Source organism: Argopecten irradians, chromosome 1 (assembly GCF_041381155.1).
Source record: "Argopecten irradians isolate NY chromosome 1, Ai_NY, whole genome shotgun sequence".
Classification (NCBI taxonomy): Eukaryota; Metazoa; Mollusca; class Bivalvia; order Pectinida; family Pectinidae; genus Argopecten; species Argopecten irradians.
In genome coordinates, this window is record NC_091134.1 from 34,120,832 (window position 1) to 34,137,571 (window position 16,740).

Sequence of the window (16,740 nt, forward strand, 5' to 3'; positions counted from 1 at the left end):
TCAATTTCCCGTTGACCGTTAAATGTTCAACAAGTTTTATCTATAGCTTATAGCAGTCTTCTGTGTTAACGTTGAGTAACGTTGAGTCCTTGGACTTTTTTAAAATACGAACCTAGCAATAATTGAGTCGTGTACACAAACTTTGAAACGATAACTGACAAAAGTTGGAACCCTGTTACTACCATAACATGAGAGGCCAGTAAGCCCACTTTATCGGACGTTGTTTAGAAGTGTCTCGTTGTGCTATACCTCTAGCCACAGTCCCTGTGCCATCCTCGATACTCCAGGGGTTCCGATCACTTACGATCTCTACACCCCTGGACTATCTCATAGTGAAATTGAAGGCAGCTCAGCTGAAAATATTTGACCAATCACAGACCAGCAAAGATTTCCTTTGAAGACTACAGAGAGAGCGACGCCCAACTTCAAAGCCACATAGTCAACCACAGTGTACCGTTATACGGTTCTTTTGATGTACATCAAAGGACTAAATTACCTGTTCTGTTCTGTTGCCTCCAGTTTTACGATGAGATAGTCCAGGGGTGTAGAGATCGTAACTGATCGGAACCCCTGGAGTATCGAGGATGTCCCTGTGCCTAAGTGGACCATTGTACGAAAACACGTGACTTGAAAGAAAACTTTAGATAAAACTAAAACCAAGCAATGCGAATAGTCTATAACTGAAAACTAACAATAACATTGTCTATGGATGAAAAGTGGCTAAAATGCAGGCTGTGGAAGGCAGTTTATCGAAGGAATAAGCTATAGCCGAAACTGGTAGTCTTATATGGCAATTTTCTGACTTCTGACTACATGTTTGTGATAAGGAAAATCCCAGCAATATAAGGACTTTATTACTTAAATCTTTAGACGAAACCAAGCGCAGGACTTGTAGGGCAATAGAGGTGTAGGTGAGATTTATGCGAAATTGGTCATTGAGCAAGTGAAGTTTGTAAATGCAAAAACTAGCAATTGAAATAGTCTTGTATAGGCCACAGCTCTGGGTGAAGAAAACTAGCAATTGAAATGGTCTTGTAGGGCGAAGATTTGACTAACCTCTAGAAAGAACTTAAAAATAGAAAGGGTATCGTAAGGGGGAATCTTTTACCAAACTTTAGGTGAAACTAGCATTATCTATACATTTAAGAGTGATAGAAATCTTACATACGGCAAACATCTTGCTAAGCTTAAAGCAGAAAGTTGCAAAAGTGTCACAAGAATGTTTGGATGTTTTAAGAAGCAAGCACGTGCGTGTTATGGTCCAGTTGATTGTTGGACATGAATCAAAGGAGTGTCTTCATATTTTGAACTTTACAAAAGATCTCAATAGGCGTTTTACGGGTGTACATACCCATTGAGGTCTCTGATCATGAGTAAATGTTGTGTCATTTGATATGGGGACACCCTCTGAGAACTGTAAGTAAATTCCAGGTACGCATACCTGGGGTTGTACAGGTGTGAATGAACAGGAAGAGTTAGTACGACATTGTATACAGGGTTAAATGGTCCCTGTGAAGCTATATATATAGATAGGTAAATTAAACAGGTTCCTCGCTGTGTGTCGTCTGTAAAAGCTGTACCCAGACACAAGAAATATCTCAACAGACAATGCTAATGGTTCAATGATATGGCCATTCATTACTTTATATATTGTGAATAGGAATGTTTGACTTTGAAAAACATCATAGTGGACAGTTCAGTGAGCTTTCACGGGTCAACGGATTATATATATAAATCGATAGAAAAGAAAGCAAATAATTTTATTAGCATAACGAAACACGTTTCCAGCGATAGATCATAGGATAGACTTTCCCCTATGATAATAGTACATTTGTAAATACTAATAAAAACTATCGTCGTTAATTCAGCATAGTTAAATGTCTAAATTAGAATCAATTTATTATCAGATTAAATTTAATTGTGATCGATGAAAAAATGTAAATAAATCTTCAACACATTGATTTTTGACAGATATCCGGCAAAGCAGCAATATCGGAATACCCGTATCCCCGAACAAAATGATAAAATATTGACAGGGCAGGGGTAATTTGACGATAAGTAATATGCCAATATCAATAAAATTAATTTGAAATCGTATGGGTTACGGTAATTGTTTTGGTTTATTCAATGAATAATTCAATTAGGGGTCTCAAATTTTACTGCTTAAAATCATTTAGTATTCTATATTGCACTAGGTACACTGGCAAGGTTATTGAAATACGATATTCAATGTTGTGACTAGGATATTATGTATACAAATGTACATGTACGTAACACGTATCGTGAATTACACTCAGGCTAAGCTTGTAGTCATTGCGTTCTTCGAGAGATTGTACGACAGCATTTTTTTTCTTTTAAAGTTCTAATTAGTACGCATGTGTATATATATGTATCATATATGTCCTTGGTATACGCATATAGAGGAATCTACTCAGAATAAAAAGAACGTGTCCCGTACATGTACCTTAATTTCGGTTTATGCATTATAAGTACTTTTGTCATTTTACGGAACTGCATTTATTTATAAATGATAATGTTAATCCTTCTTCAGTTAAATATTTGCTCTCTTCCATATTTACAAATTAAACAGAGTGAATGAAATGTTATGGAACTTGTAGAAAATTTATTATTCGAAATACTGTCCCTAATCACGAAACTTAAGCTATGTTAGGCTTAGGTAGCCAGACTGACACTAGAAGATATTATCCGTTGTTTTTGTTGGGCTGATCGGAATACGTAAAGTATTGTTATAAATTTGATCCGTGATTGACAGACAAAGCCTATCTGGGTCATTTAGAATACCACACTGACCATCGCCCATACCGCGTCAATCAACAGGAGCCCTGGAGGGCAGTCTAGCACCGATAATCTACTGGTTACTGGGTCATTGTCTGGGAATTATGCAATTTCTGTTAGTAATTAATCAATGTATTAATTGATCGTTTTATTGATATTTATCTACCGGCCATATACATATTACACTTTGTACCTCAGTTTTGCAAATAAAAGTCCTGCTTTTTATACTTATTTTTCACTTGTTTTCAAGTTTTAGCTCAACACATTTAAACATATACAATACGTACATACCAGGAACAATCATGGTCCTCATGCCTAACTATATTATATGATTGAATAAATTGAAAGTCTATAGGACAGAACTAATTAATCAACTCGATAACATTCTACAGCATTTAAAGATTTTCTTGGTTTTTTTTCTCTCCATTTTATTTAGGTAATTTTGCATTAACGCTAATCAAATTTAAAAGATTTATTATTATGCATTACGTACACAGTATAATTACGCAAAAGCAGATAAGTATAGATACTAGATAGTAATCAATTAATTTAATTATGTATACACATGTAGTATAAATACACTTATAATTGATAAAATGTATTACGGAAATACGTGCGTTTTAGATTGAGAATTTCATTTTTGATTAATGTATATATGCTTTATGTTGAAATTTCATGCTCTTTATAACGCATTAGGTATCAAACAGATTTAGATATTTAAATCTCTGTAGCAAATTATGAAAACTCTCTGTTCATACTCTAAAGGTTTGTTCTAATTGCCAGTTAAGATCGTGGAAACAAAGTTAGTTACGTTTATTACAATGGTACGCAGAAATCTTGAGATAAACAAGAAGACATAAAGTGTTCATGTGTTGTAGCAAGTTTTAATTCATATCACGTGACAGGACAAGGTGCCCCTTGTTCACGCATGCGTATTGGAAATTTTACGGCAGGGCGAGGTCTGTGTGTATCTTTCACAGAGGAGCGATTTCACCGAGTTTTTCTCCTAAAGTTGCTCCAAAATGAGTGACAGTGCTCCTTTCTTCGAGCCTAAAGATGATCAAGACCACAAGAAGCCGAGTTTTGAATTATACATTAAGGTAAATATCTTTTACGTATTACATTCTCGAAAATACACATGTATTTCGATGTTGCCGCCCTGCGGGTTCAACGTTACAGGTAAGCTTCAACAGGTGATGAATCCTGTATCTCTGTAACATTTCAAGTTCACCGACTACATATAGATATCGACACTCGAAATGTTGGCAGTCTAATTAATGAATGATACGTTTGAAGTGTGGGCATGTGGGTCCATCTTTCGTTTTAAAACGCAAAACATCGAAGAAACGGGGGCAAGGCCTTCTGAACGGTGACAGTGTGCATTGGCACGTGTGTGTCACCTGTGTACAGGTAGTGGGATAGGTTGGAATGTAATTATCGCAAGTACGGATTAAATTAAAGAAGTTCACTTTTATTTGCCAAGAAATCTTCATGTGTTTTAAAATATTGCTATTTATATATTCTAGCAATATTAAAAATACAAACAAAGTAAAAAGATAGTTTCCAATAGTGTTACAATAATATTGGAGTATGGCTGGCTGTTTTAAGATATAATCATTACCCTGAACGATTATTTGATATTTAAAGCTATTTAGGTTTAATAAGGTGAATTTAATGTGATATCTCAAATCCATTAGGCCTAATTATAATCATAAATGATTAGAAATTTAATTAATTCATCAGACAAAATATCATAATAATATATTCCATCACCATTTCATACACTGTGTGCCTTATTAATATTTCATTCAGGTGCCTAATTTGAATAATCTTAAAATTAATTAGATATGGAAAAAAATCCTGTTGTTTTGACTTTTAATATCAACTTTTTCCTGTTTCAGGCTTCAACAATAGACTATGAATCCAAAGGTTCATGTCCCATTTGCCAGCAGTGGTTCATGCTGGCGTACCTTCTGGCTGAGAAACAGTGTATCAGCTTCCGAGTTTATACAGTGCTATCCTCCACTCCACCGAAAACATTCAGTGAAAAGTTGCAAGGCAAGAACCCTTCACAATACCCTGTAGTCATTGGGCTCGGCGGTGAAGACAGCAATGACCAAAGTCTAATGAACCGTATCGCAGACAACATCGATGAAGTGGAACAGTTCTTTGAAGAAGTGAATCCTTATTATCGGAATCTTAAAAGGAATACCGCAGATAATTTGAGTGGATTGCAGCTATTTCAAGACTTAACAAAAGTAAGGGTTCAAGGTGAAATTTTGTATCTATAATGACCTTCACCTTCCCTGTAATATATTTTGTGTACAGCTCAAGGTTAAGTCCGTGCAGATCAAGGTCAATTGTTTTTGTCATTGACCGTCACCTTGCCTGTAACTCTTTATCCCTTTGTTTCATTGGAGATTTTGTGAATAGTTCAAGGTCAAATCAGTGTGGTTGTCTGTTTTGACCTTTACCTTGTAATGGTGTATTGCATTTCAAGATCAAATGTGGATATACATGTACACTTCTGTTGAATCTGTTGGTTTGTGTTTGCAGTTCCATCTTTACCCTTTGACCTTACCCTTTCTACATACTAAACCACTTATTTGCATACTTATTTCCATCAAAAACCCTTGTTTCCCTAACATAACATGGATTTATATTAAACTTATTTAGGGACTATGATACGGCTAATAGTGAACTCTTTCACCCCTGAAATTTCATGATGAACTGTTCTAGTTTTAGTCTTGGAAAAGTTCAAATCTATTTTCAGGGGTTCATGATTTTGTATATATACAGTCATGTGGCAAAATTGAGAAAAACAAATGTGTGAATGTTCAGGGGTTTGATCATGCAATTTTCTCAGATTTACAGATAATTAAACACTGGCGCTAAATTCTATTGTAAACTTGATGTGCAGGGAGAGTGATTTTCTGGTGTAAATCTGCACACCTATGCTAAACGTGTGTATAGACTGCATGTAAACATGATACGTCAAGCCTGAGTGATCTGAATGAATACCTGTTGTATGACAATCAGACCATCTGATACACAACAGTGGAGATAGGACAATCTGGCCCACATCTTCTCAAAGTTAAATTCATTATCTGCGGCCCACCATATCTTCACTTACTGGGATCCGCCCACTTCTATATCCATATAAGTGAAGAAATGAATTAGTTATTCCCACATGATTTCTAGTCAAAACAGGTTCTAATTGAATCTCTACGAAAGGGAAATATTGCTGAAAATGTTGATCAGTGCAATTTTGAATAAAAAAAAGTTTCAGCAGCTTTAGATCTATATCTCGAAAACAGAAAGTGATGATATTGCAATATATTTGATAACACATCATTTAGTTTATGCATTTGTCAATAATCTTGATAATGCTGTTATCCCATCATAGCCTTATAGCAAGACATTTTATATGTTCCTTATATTAATTAGATACCACTTGAATAAATGGATGGATTTAATTCATTAGTGGTATTTGATTACTCTAAACTTATTCCATGTTTGCTTTTAGTAGGTTTCTCATTCATAAAGTTCAAGTACTGTACATATTGGTTTGCACTGTCTGACACATACATACTGGTTAGCTATGTTAGATAGGCTGAAGTTCAAATGCCAGCCAACATGCAATGTCTACCTGTAGACATAGCATTACTGGTACACATTGATATATATACACGACACAATTACACCTGATGGCATGGTTAGTTTTCAGGCAGATCGGGTTAACACAATTACACCTGATGGCATGGTTAGTTTTCAGGCAGATCGTGGGATCAGGTTAACACAATTACACCTGATGGCATGGTTAGTTTTCAGGCAGATCGGGTTAACACAATTACACCTGATGGCATGGTTAGTTTTCATGCAGATTGGGATCGGGTTAACACAATTACACCTGATGGCATGGTTAGTTTTCAGGCAGATCGTGGGATCGGGTTAACACAATTACACCTGATGGCATGGTTAGTTTTCAGACAGATCAGGTTAACACAATTACACCTGATGGCATGGTTAGTTTTCAGACAGTTCAGGTTAACACAATTACACCTGATGGCATGGTTAGTTTTCAGACATATCAGGTTAACACAATTACACCTGATGGCATGGTTAGTTTTCAGGCAGATCAGGTTAACACAATTACACCTGATGGCATGGTTAGTTTTCAGGCAGATCGGGTTAACACAATTACACCTGATGGCATGGTTAGTTTTCAGGCAGATCGTGGGATCGGGTTAACACAATTACACCTGATGGCATGGTTAGTTTTCAGGCAGATCGGGTTAACACAATTACACCTGATGGCATGGTTAGTTTTCATGCAGATCGTGGGATCGGGTTAACACAATTACACCTGATGGCATGGTTAGTTTTCAGACAGATCAGGTTAACACAATTACACCTGATGGCATGGTTAGTTTTCAGACAGATCAGGTTAACACAATTACACCTGATGGCATGGTTAGTTTTCAGACAGATCGGGTTAACACAATCACACCTGATGGCATGGTTAGTTTTCAGACAGATCGGGTTAACACAATTACACCTGATGGCATGGTTAGTTTTCAGACAGATCGGGTTAACACAATTACACCTGATGGCATGGTTAGTTTTCAGGCAGATCGGGTTAACACAATTACACCTGATGGCATGGTTAGTTTTCAGGCAGATCGTGGGATAGGGTTAACACAATTACACCTGATGGCATGGTTAGTTTTCAGACAGATCAGGTTAACACAATTACACCTGATGGCATGGTTAGTTTTCAGACAGATCGGGTTAACACAATTACACCTGATGGCATGGTTAGTTTTCAGGCAGATCGTGGGATCGGGTTAACACAATTACACCTGATGGCATGGTTAGTTTTCAGGCAGATCGTGGGATCGGGTTAACACAATTACACCTGATGGCATGGTTAGTTTTCAGGCAGATCGTGGGATCGGGTTAACACAATTACACCTGCATGGTTATTTTAGGCAGATGGTTAGTTTTCAGGCAGATCGGATCGGGTTAACACAATTACACCTGATGGCATGGTTAGTTTTGAGGCAGATCGTTGGATCGGGTTAACACAATTACACCTGATGGCATGGTTAGTTTTCAGACAGATCGGGTTAACACAATTACACCTGATGGCATGGTTAGTTTTCAGGCAGATCGTGGGATCGGGTTAACACAATTACACCTGATGGCATGGTTAGTTTTCAGACAGATCAGGTTAACACAATTACACCTGATGGCATGGTTAGTTTTCAGACAGATCGGGTTAACACAATTACACCTGATGGCATGGTTAGTTTTCAGGCAGATCGTGGGATCGGGTTAACACAATTACACCTGATGGCATGGTTAGTTTTCAGGCAGATCGGGTTAACACAATTACACCTGATGGCATGGTTAGTTTTCAGGCAGATCGGGTTAACACAATTACACCTGATGGCATGGTTAGTTTTCAGACAGATCGGGTTAACACAATTACACCTGATGGCATGGTTAGTTTTCAGGCAGATCGTGGGATCGGGTTAACACAATTACACCTGATGGCATGGTTAGTTTTCAGGCAGATCAGGTTAGCTTTATTATAGTAACAAAAAATAATCAACATGTATTATGACATTTGAGAAATTCGGAACGAAATTGTGATCATGACTACATGAGTATTCTGAATGTTTTTGTCATGGTCAACTCTTGGTGATGAATTATCAGTTGTAAATTCATGTTGAAAATATTACATTGTGATGTAATAATTATAATTCAACAGAGTCTGTGTACCAAATGTCCTTTTTAAAGTTAGACGGTAAAACACATATCTTATGCACAGTTCTGCATGTTGTATTGCAATTTAGCCAGGACAGGACGTTCACAGACTGAATGCATGTATGTATATATATTTGTTCGATTAAATTGTCAGACAGTTATATTACCTGCATAACATTTGAGATCACCTTTAGCAGTGTTACTTAAAAAATTTACACACATAAAAATTACCCACATAAACCTGAATTTAGTTGGAGAGTAATTATAAATGCAACATTCATTTGTCAACTTTGACAATGTCGCAGAATAATTTAGCTATTTACTATAAACATGTATGTATATACAAGTAGGTCTCATAGTCTTTGATATCCTAGATTGTTATGATCGAGGGCTTTGTTAAAGTAATTTAAATACATCATATATATGATGCATTATGACTGAAAATGTTGATTCCATTGCCTATGCCTGTATGCATGCATATGTTTAAGTTTGGCACTGAAGTAGCTATAGGCTACAGTGATCTGTAAAGTACTGTAAGTTATATCGATTAACATCAGAAAATGTAATAAGCCCGCTGATTAAGTATATATGCTAGGTAACGTGTGATTCGATCTGCATAAGTTTAGTATATGGTACTGTAGTCTGGTGCATGTGATTTCGATGAGGGTATATTTATATATTTCCACACAAAGTATTCAGATTACTAGCTGTACATTAAAATAAATATAGCTGTCTCTTATTTTGGTCTTCAAGATTGAAGTGCTAGCTGAATTAAGTCACCTTGAACCATTGTGACTTTCATTTATGTAATGACATTGAAAACACTGAACAGAGAATGTCTGTCACTGTATCTAATATCATAGACCTAAAGTAGAGTGTGTTACTTAGCAGGACCTTGAAACAATTAGTAAAGTTATTGAAATTATTTATGATTGATAACCTCTATTAGATATAGTCTATAATACCTATGTACTTTTTAAGTTGGTGTGTATATGTCACTGACCTTGATATATAATTGACTGTAATGAATGTTGTTTAGGGTCATTACTTATCTCTAGATTTCATGATCCAGACTGAAAATGACACAAAAGGTCCTGTATACTTATGAAAGTCTCTCCTGCCCAATTTATCAGTTTTCCCAATATTAGTGTATAAAGGCTAGGCCCATCCCAATTAAGTGAGAGATTTTATCTTTGTGTATTTATGGTTTTAGTTTTAATAGTTAAACATCCTATCATCAGCCAGGGACAGGGTCATTTATGGATGTGCCAGGTTTGTTGGTTGGGGGAAGCCAGAGTACTGGGAGAAAACCACTGAGTTTTATTCAGTTACACTATTTATTTTGCTTGTAATACTGACATGTCGCCCCTCAACCTTCCCACACATATAATATTTTACTGACATCAACATATTGTTGAAAACTAATCTTGATAACAGTTGATGTATAAAACAGATTTGAAATGTGGTTCTACGATGAAATGTAGCTTAGTATTTGTATAGGATCAGGGTTTCTAGATAATAATTAAGCCAGCACATTTTTCAGGGCGCTGATATCCAAAGTTAAAACTATTTTAATTGTTGCTATAGGCCTTGGTCATTGAGAGGGATGTCGTTGGGATATGATTCATCCAAAACACTTGGCCAGGAAGTGAGAGTGAGCTTGGTTATAATTTGAAACACATGTGGCAGCTTGTTTATGATGTGGTATAAATAGCACTTTGTGTACACGCCAGTTTAATTATTTAACTTTGGCTATTTGTTTCTAAGTCAATTTAGAAATTTTGTTGATATGAAATGCAGTACGTGCTATATATATAATATAGATGGGTATAAATAGCACTTTGTGTACATGCCAGTTTAATTGTTTAACTTTGGCTATTTGTTTCTAAGTCAATTTGGAAATTGTGTTGATATGAAATGCAGTACAACTGCTATAATATAAGATGGGGAATTGCCTGCTTAGGCTGCTTATGTACCTATCATTATATATAAGTATCCATCTTTGTGTTATTGTCGACTATATTATATGATGATGATTCCTTCAGGTACAGTTACATTTACAGAAAAATGTTGACCTATTGAACTATCTAAAACCTTGTGTCTGTATACATACTAGTACTGTTGTAATTAACAAGAGTTTTGTCCCTTTGTTTCTACCATCATACCATAAACATCTTACAGATTTGTTGTGAATTGGTTTCTATTGCATTCGGAATCATGAATTATTCCTTGCAATAAGTGTCTTTTCCTTGATATAAAGACAATATTTATGAGAGTTTGACACAAAAATATAAAGGAGATACAATGTGTTAATTATTATGTCACTTTCTAATTATGAATAATCTATTATTAGTTGTTCTCACAAACCAGACAAACATATATGCTATCATATACGTATTAGAGGCATTCCCTTTTACACAAGATGCCTTAAGTTTTTTTGTTTTTTTGTTTTTGTATTTCCATTAATATTGAGATGTCTTTATTACAAAGTGTAGCTTGTCTTGAGACCATCTACTTTCATCCTCGACACTCCAGGGGCGAATATAATTCCAGTGATTATAGCCCCTGGAGCATTGAGGATTACCTACTATAAGCTTTTAAAGCTGAGTGTTTTGCCCAAAAATGAAAAAGGCCTTGGGAATCGTAACCCAATTCCATGACTGAGAAATATCTAGTTTCTTCTCTTTCTTAAAACACACTGTTTGTTTAATAATTTTTTACTTCTTTGTTTTCAGAAATTGAACATATATCTACAATCTCCAGACCCAGATGGCACAAAGCTAACAGCATACCTAAAAACCTTAGATGATCATCTTCTCAAACTAGAAACCAAATTCCTGTGTGGCGATTCTTTATCATATGCTGATTGTTCCCTTTTGCCAAAACTGCAACATGTGCGGATAGCCTGTCAGGTAAGTGTTCAATTCTGTCTTATCAAATCACCTACTTTCTATAGAATGTTAAATTCTGTCTTATTAAATCACCTACATTCATAGAATGTAGATATTATTTCCGCTTTTCTACTGTTCTGTTCATTTGTGATGCCATCAGTTTGTGTGTGAAATGTCAGTTTGTCACAAATTTATTATGGTATCTGTGAATATTGTCATGAGTTAATTATACATATAATGATTTCCTAAGTCAATCCATTGTCAGAATGTCCGAAGAGAAGTTAACTCTTGTTTATCAAAATATGGTTATAATTGATCATTTATACAACATCACAATGAGATGCTGACCAATGTCAGACAATCACCCTTGAGGCAACTTTATTTCAATAAACTTTATTTATGCTTATACCTGCAAATTATTCTCAAGATTAGTCCCGTTTCATTTACTAGCAATATTTAATAATATTACTCCGATTTGTTTTTCATAGTGGAATGTTGAGGCTTGAAATACATATTTTTATTCATTATGTGATTATTCTAGTTAATATATTACCTTTGTTTATTATACTATGTTGAAATTTTCAGGCTTTAAAAGGCTACCAGATTCCAACTGAATTCAAGGGAATTTGGACATATTTGAAGAATGCTTACACAGTTCCAGCCTTTGTGCAGACGTTACCTGCAGACAGAGATATCATTTCACACAACATGCAAAAGGCTTCCGTAAAGTTGGTGGGGAGCAAGTCACCGCATCTGTTAAAGCTTGAACCTCCCACAATTTCTGTGCCAGAGGAATACATGCAGGAGGAAGTGGTGACCACACAGGAGGAAGTGATCAACAACGGAAACGATGACGAAGCCGACGAAGAGGAGGTAGAAGAAACCAAGCCTGTCGAGGAAAACGGCGATGACCAGGACCAAATGCCAGAGCCCGATGAGGTCAATAGGGAAGTTTATGAACAACAGGAGGAATTAGAAAACGAACAGGTGCAGGAAAATGGTACTAATGGCGATGCTCCAGATGAGTGAAGGGAGATAACTCTTTCAGCTATCCTTTAGCTTGTATGGCTAAAAGATAACAAGTTTTAAATTCTACATCACGAAAGTAAATGTAGACTAAAGAAATCTTGTCTAAGACAAAGATTGTCTCGCATTTATGATCACAAAAGGCTTAGGATTTACCCAGGAACCAGAATCCATGTATGGCTGGGTAGACAAGTGTACTTATAATTTCAACATTTGTTTTATGCCTTTTTGTATTTAGTGCTTTTGGATTAAGGCACAGGTTACTGACAAGTTTGGCGTAAGACTGCATTGTTCTTGCTACAAGCCAGTAGCAAGCAGTTCATATACACAAAGTAAATATGGACCATGTTGGATAATTTCAGTAAAAAAAATAAAGACTATTCTTGGAGGTTTCTGGTGTATTTCCATATGGGAATCTCCCAAGGAACAGAGAATTAATGTGAATGATATATCCAAAACTTGAAAATGTTTAATGTATATTGTTTATATATATTTATATATATGTATATCGATTCATATTTCATAGTCTAGACATGAAAACATATTTTATTGAGTCATCACATCTATTAAAGAGGGGCTATCCATATGTTATATTGCTTCATAAATCTTTTCCTTATGTAGAATTACCTGCTGTTGTGGGTACATATTGGTTTTAAGTCTAATTTATTGTGAGAAATATTGTTTTCTCCATAAAAGGAATTATAAACTTAGTTGATATGTGCTCCAAGAGTGGATAACTCTGTATGCAGTACATAGCGCCGATAATACACTTCATTTGTGGTTCATTATGATATGGCATGGTGGGAAAAAAACTATCCCAAACTGTTTAATCACTGGTATATCTTTGTAAATTTTAGTCTAAATATTATTCAGATTTCAGAACATTTTTACCCAATTGTCATGTTTTGTTCAGAGATGAGTTTTAGAAAGAATGTGTGTATATAGAATAGAAGGAGTAATTGGAATTTTTAAGATGGTTTGGAATTCTGTTTAATTGGCAATTATGAAAATCATTCTAGGAACGCAATGGTTTTTGTTTGATTGTTTTGAAATTTCATATTAATCATGGTTCATGAGTGTGCGGATAGCTTACTACCATACAACAAATTATTTAAAATTAGATAAGAATATTCTATTGGCTTATGTGTTACAGATTGGAATATGTTATGTGAAATGTCTTTCTAGAGAAAGTACCGTCCAACAAACAATTCCTTGTGCCTACATTGAAGATGATAAATATGTGCCTTCCCTGGAAATGAGACTGTTTTACCATAAATATTGTTCATAACAATTCACACCCTGTGAATGTTGTGCATCTTACACCATTCACCATAACCAAAATAATTTTAAAACAGGTTTATTTTCTAGGTTTTGCCAATAATTTCCAGGCTTTAAAATGGTTTTAGTCTTAAGTTAAAAAATCCTTGACTACATTGCTTCATTATGAAAATTCAAATGTAAATGAGAGAAAGAATGATAATAAAGAAAGTAAGGTGATGAGCTAGTATAAATGTCCAAATTCTGAGGATGTTATGGATTTGAAAAGATAGTGCCTGTTTCATAAACAATATTAATGTATGTGCATTTCTTAACGGAATGGAACTTAACATGTCTCATGATCATATGAACATATTTAGCAGCTGGAAAAGTTTTATGTAATATATATATTTACCCAGTACTTACAATAACTACACAAAAATTCTCTTATTCATTTTAATTAGTGGAAAAATGAAACCGATTGGTTTTGATAACACATTTTTGCTACTTAATCTGTAATAAATGAAATCTTTCAGGTTGTATACCTAATCAATCATTGTATAAATGGTGACATTAATTGATAATCCTCTGATAAGTTTTGCCTACTGTTATACACATATATAGGCAGGAGAAATGAGTTGTAGTTATGCATCTTGTTTTGTTTGTTACAGAGAGTTTGTACACACCGTTTACATGTTACTGGTAATATGTTGTTGTTTGTACACACCGTTTACATGTTACTGGTAATATGTTGTTGTTTGTACACACCGTTTACATGTTACTGGTAATATGTTGTTGTTTGTACACACCGTTTACATGTTACTGGTAATATGTTGTTGTTTGTACACACCGTTTACATGTTACTGGTAATATGTTGTTGTTTGTACACACCGTTTACATGTTACTGGTAATATTTGTTGTTTGTACACACCGTTTACATGTTACTGGTAATATGTTGTTGTTTGTACACACCGTTTACATGTTACTGGTAATATGTTGTTGTTTGTACACACCGTTTACATGTTACTGGTAATATGTTGTTGTTTGTACACACCGTTTACATGTTACTGGTAATATGTTGTTGTTTGTCCATTTATTCAAATTTATGCTGTTAATATTGACCGAATGATAGGACCAAAGGTTCAGTGAAAGAGATGTACACTTGATAACAATAGTTTTAGGGATTGAAAACTTTGTTGATTATAATTAAAAACTGTTCATTGCCAGAAAGCCTTTTCTGAGTTGCTTCCCTTGGATCGCTGTCGCCTGATCGATTGCGACATCTTAATTTATAAAGTTGAGCATAAAATGTCATCTTAAGATCACATATTTTACCTTCCCTGGTTTCCTTTGTGATTTGATTACAAGTTCATATTACAGATTGTTTTAAATGTTTTGTTTTTGAATTTTCAGTGAAAAAGTTGATTTATTTTGACGTCTTAAGATAAATTTTCATTTTCGCAGCAGGTTTTGGTATAAGGATGTAAATGATATCAAAACAACGTAACTTAAAACAGATATGCTGTTGATGAGTCATTAACTATATTGACTCAGGTCAAAAATTCAGTTGGTGGTCTTTATCAGCAAAGTTAGAAGTCACGCTGTTTTGATAAGTTGTCAATTTCATGTTAAATTGAAGATTTATTGTTGGTTCTTGCCATTTATTTCAATCTCAAGTGGCTTCCAGAATACACAATCAGCGATATAAACAGCTTTAATATCTAATACTGAATACTGGTAATTATCTTCTCTAATTTCTATGCCATTACTTTAATGCAAAACCTCAGCATTGACATTAAGAATGAAACATTATAATAATTATGTCTGATATCAGTACATTCGTTATATTACCTCTGTAATATCATTGTCAAATGTAATCTTTATATATGATAGAATTATGAAATAAAGGTAGTGTACAGAATTCTTTGTTTTTTGTGTATTTGGAATGTTCATTTTTCATCTATAATCTTACTCTGCTAATTTAAGAAGGATGGAAGGAGGCGACGGTTTGCTGAAAAGAGCCAAAAATGAATGTTCATTGTCATGTCGGTCAAACCGTTTTGATGACAGTGATGTACTTCGCTTGCGCAACTTCACAATACTGCATACTGGGTTACAATATAATGATCGCGAGTGTGATAGATCTATGCTGAACTAATTTTTACTGCATAAAATGTCATCTTAAGATCACATATTTTACCTTCTGGTTTCCTTTGTGATTTGATTACAAGTTCATATTACAGATTGTTTTAAAGTGTTTTGTTTTTGAATTTTCAGTGAAAAAGTTGATTTATTTTGACGTCTTAAGATAAATTTTCATTTTCGCAGCAGGTTTTGGTATAAGGATGTAAATGATATCAAAACAACGTAACTTAAAACAGATATGCTGTTGATGAGTCATTAACTATATTGACTCAGGTCAAAAATTCAGTTGGTGGTCTTTATCAGCAAAGTTAGAAGTCACGCTGTTTTGATAAGTTGTCAATTTCATGTTAAATTGAAGATTTATTGTTGGTTCTTGCCATTTATTTCAATCTCAAGTGGCTTCCAGAATACACAATCAGGATATAAACAGCTTTAATATCTAATACTGAATACTGGTAATTATCTTCTCTAATTTCTATGCCATTACTTTAATGCAAAACCTCAGCATTGACATTAAGAATGAAACATTATAATAATTATGTCTGATATCAGTACATATGTTATGTTACCTCTGTAATATCATTGTCAAATGTAATCTTTATATATGATAGAATTATGAAATAAAGGTAGTGTACAGAATTCTTTGTTTTTTGTGTATTTGGAATGTTCATTTTTCATCAATAATCTTACTCTGCTAATTTAAGAAGGATGGAAGGAGGCGACGGTTTGCTGAAAAGAGCCAATGCAAATGGAATGTTACTGTCATGTCGGTCAAACCGTTGATGATGACAGTGATGTACTCGCCGCGCAACTTCACAATATTATTGCATACTGGGTTACAATATAATGCTAA

General features: G+C 34.7%; 1 protein-coding gene across 1 annotated transcript; it reads left to right on the top strand.

The window, feature by feature from the left end:
* Window positions 1-3,719: 3,719 nt before the first annotated feature.
* On the top strand, window positions 3,720-15,663 carry LOC138325098 (chloride intracellular channel Clic-like). The gene is made up of 4 exons (XM_069270518.1): window positions 3,720-3,896; window positions 4,698-5,054; window positions 11,304-11,480; window positions 12,045-15,663. The coding sequence occupies exons 1-4, from the start codon at window positions 3,819-3,821 to the stop codon at window positions 12,486-12,488; spliced, it is 1,056 nt and encodes a 351-aa protein (XP_069126619.1). The 5' UTR covers window positions 3,720-3,818; the 3' UTR covers window positions 12,489-15,663.
* The last annotated feature ends 1,077 nt before the right edge of the window (window positions 15,664-16,740 follow it).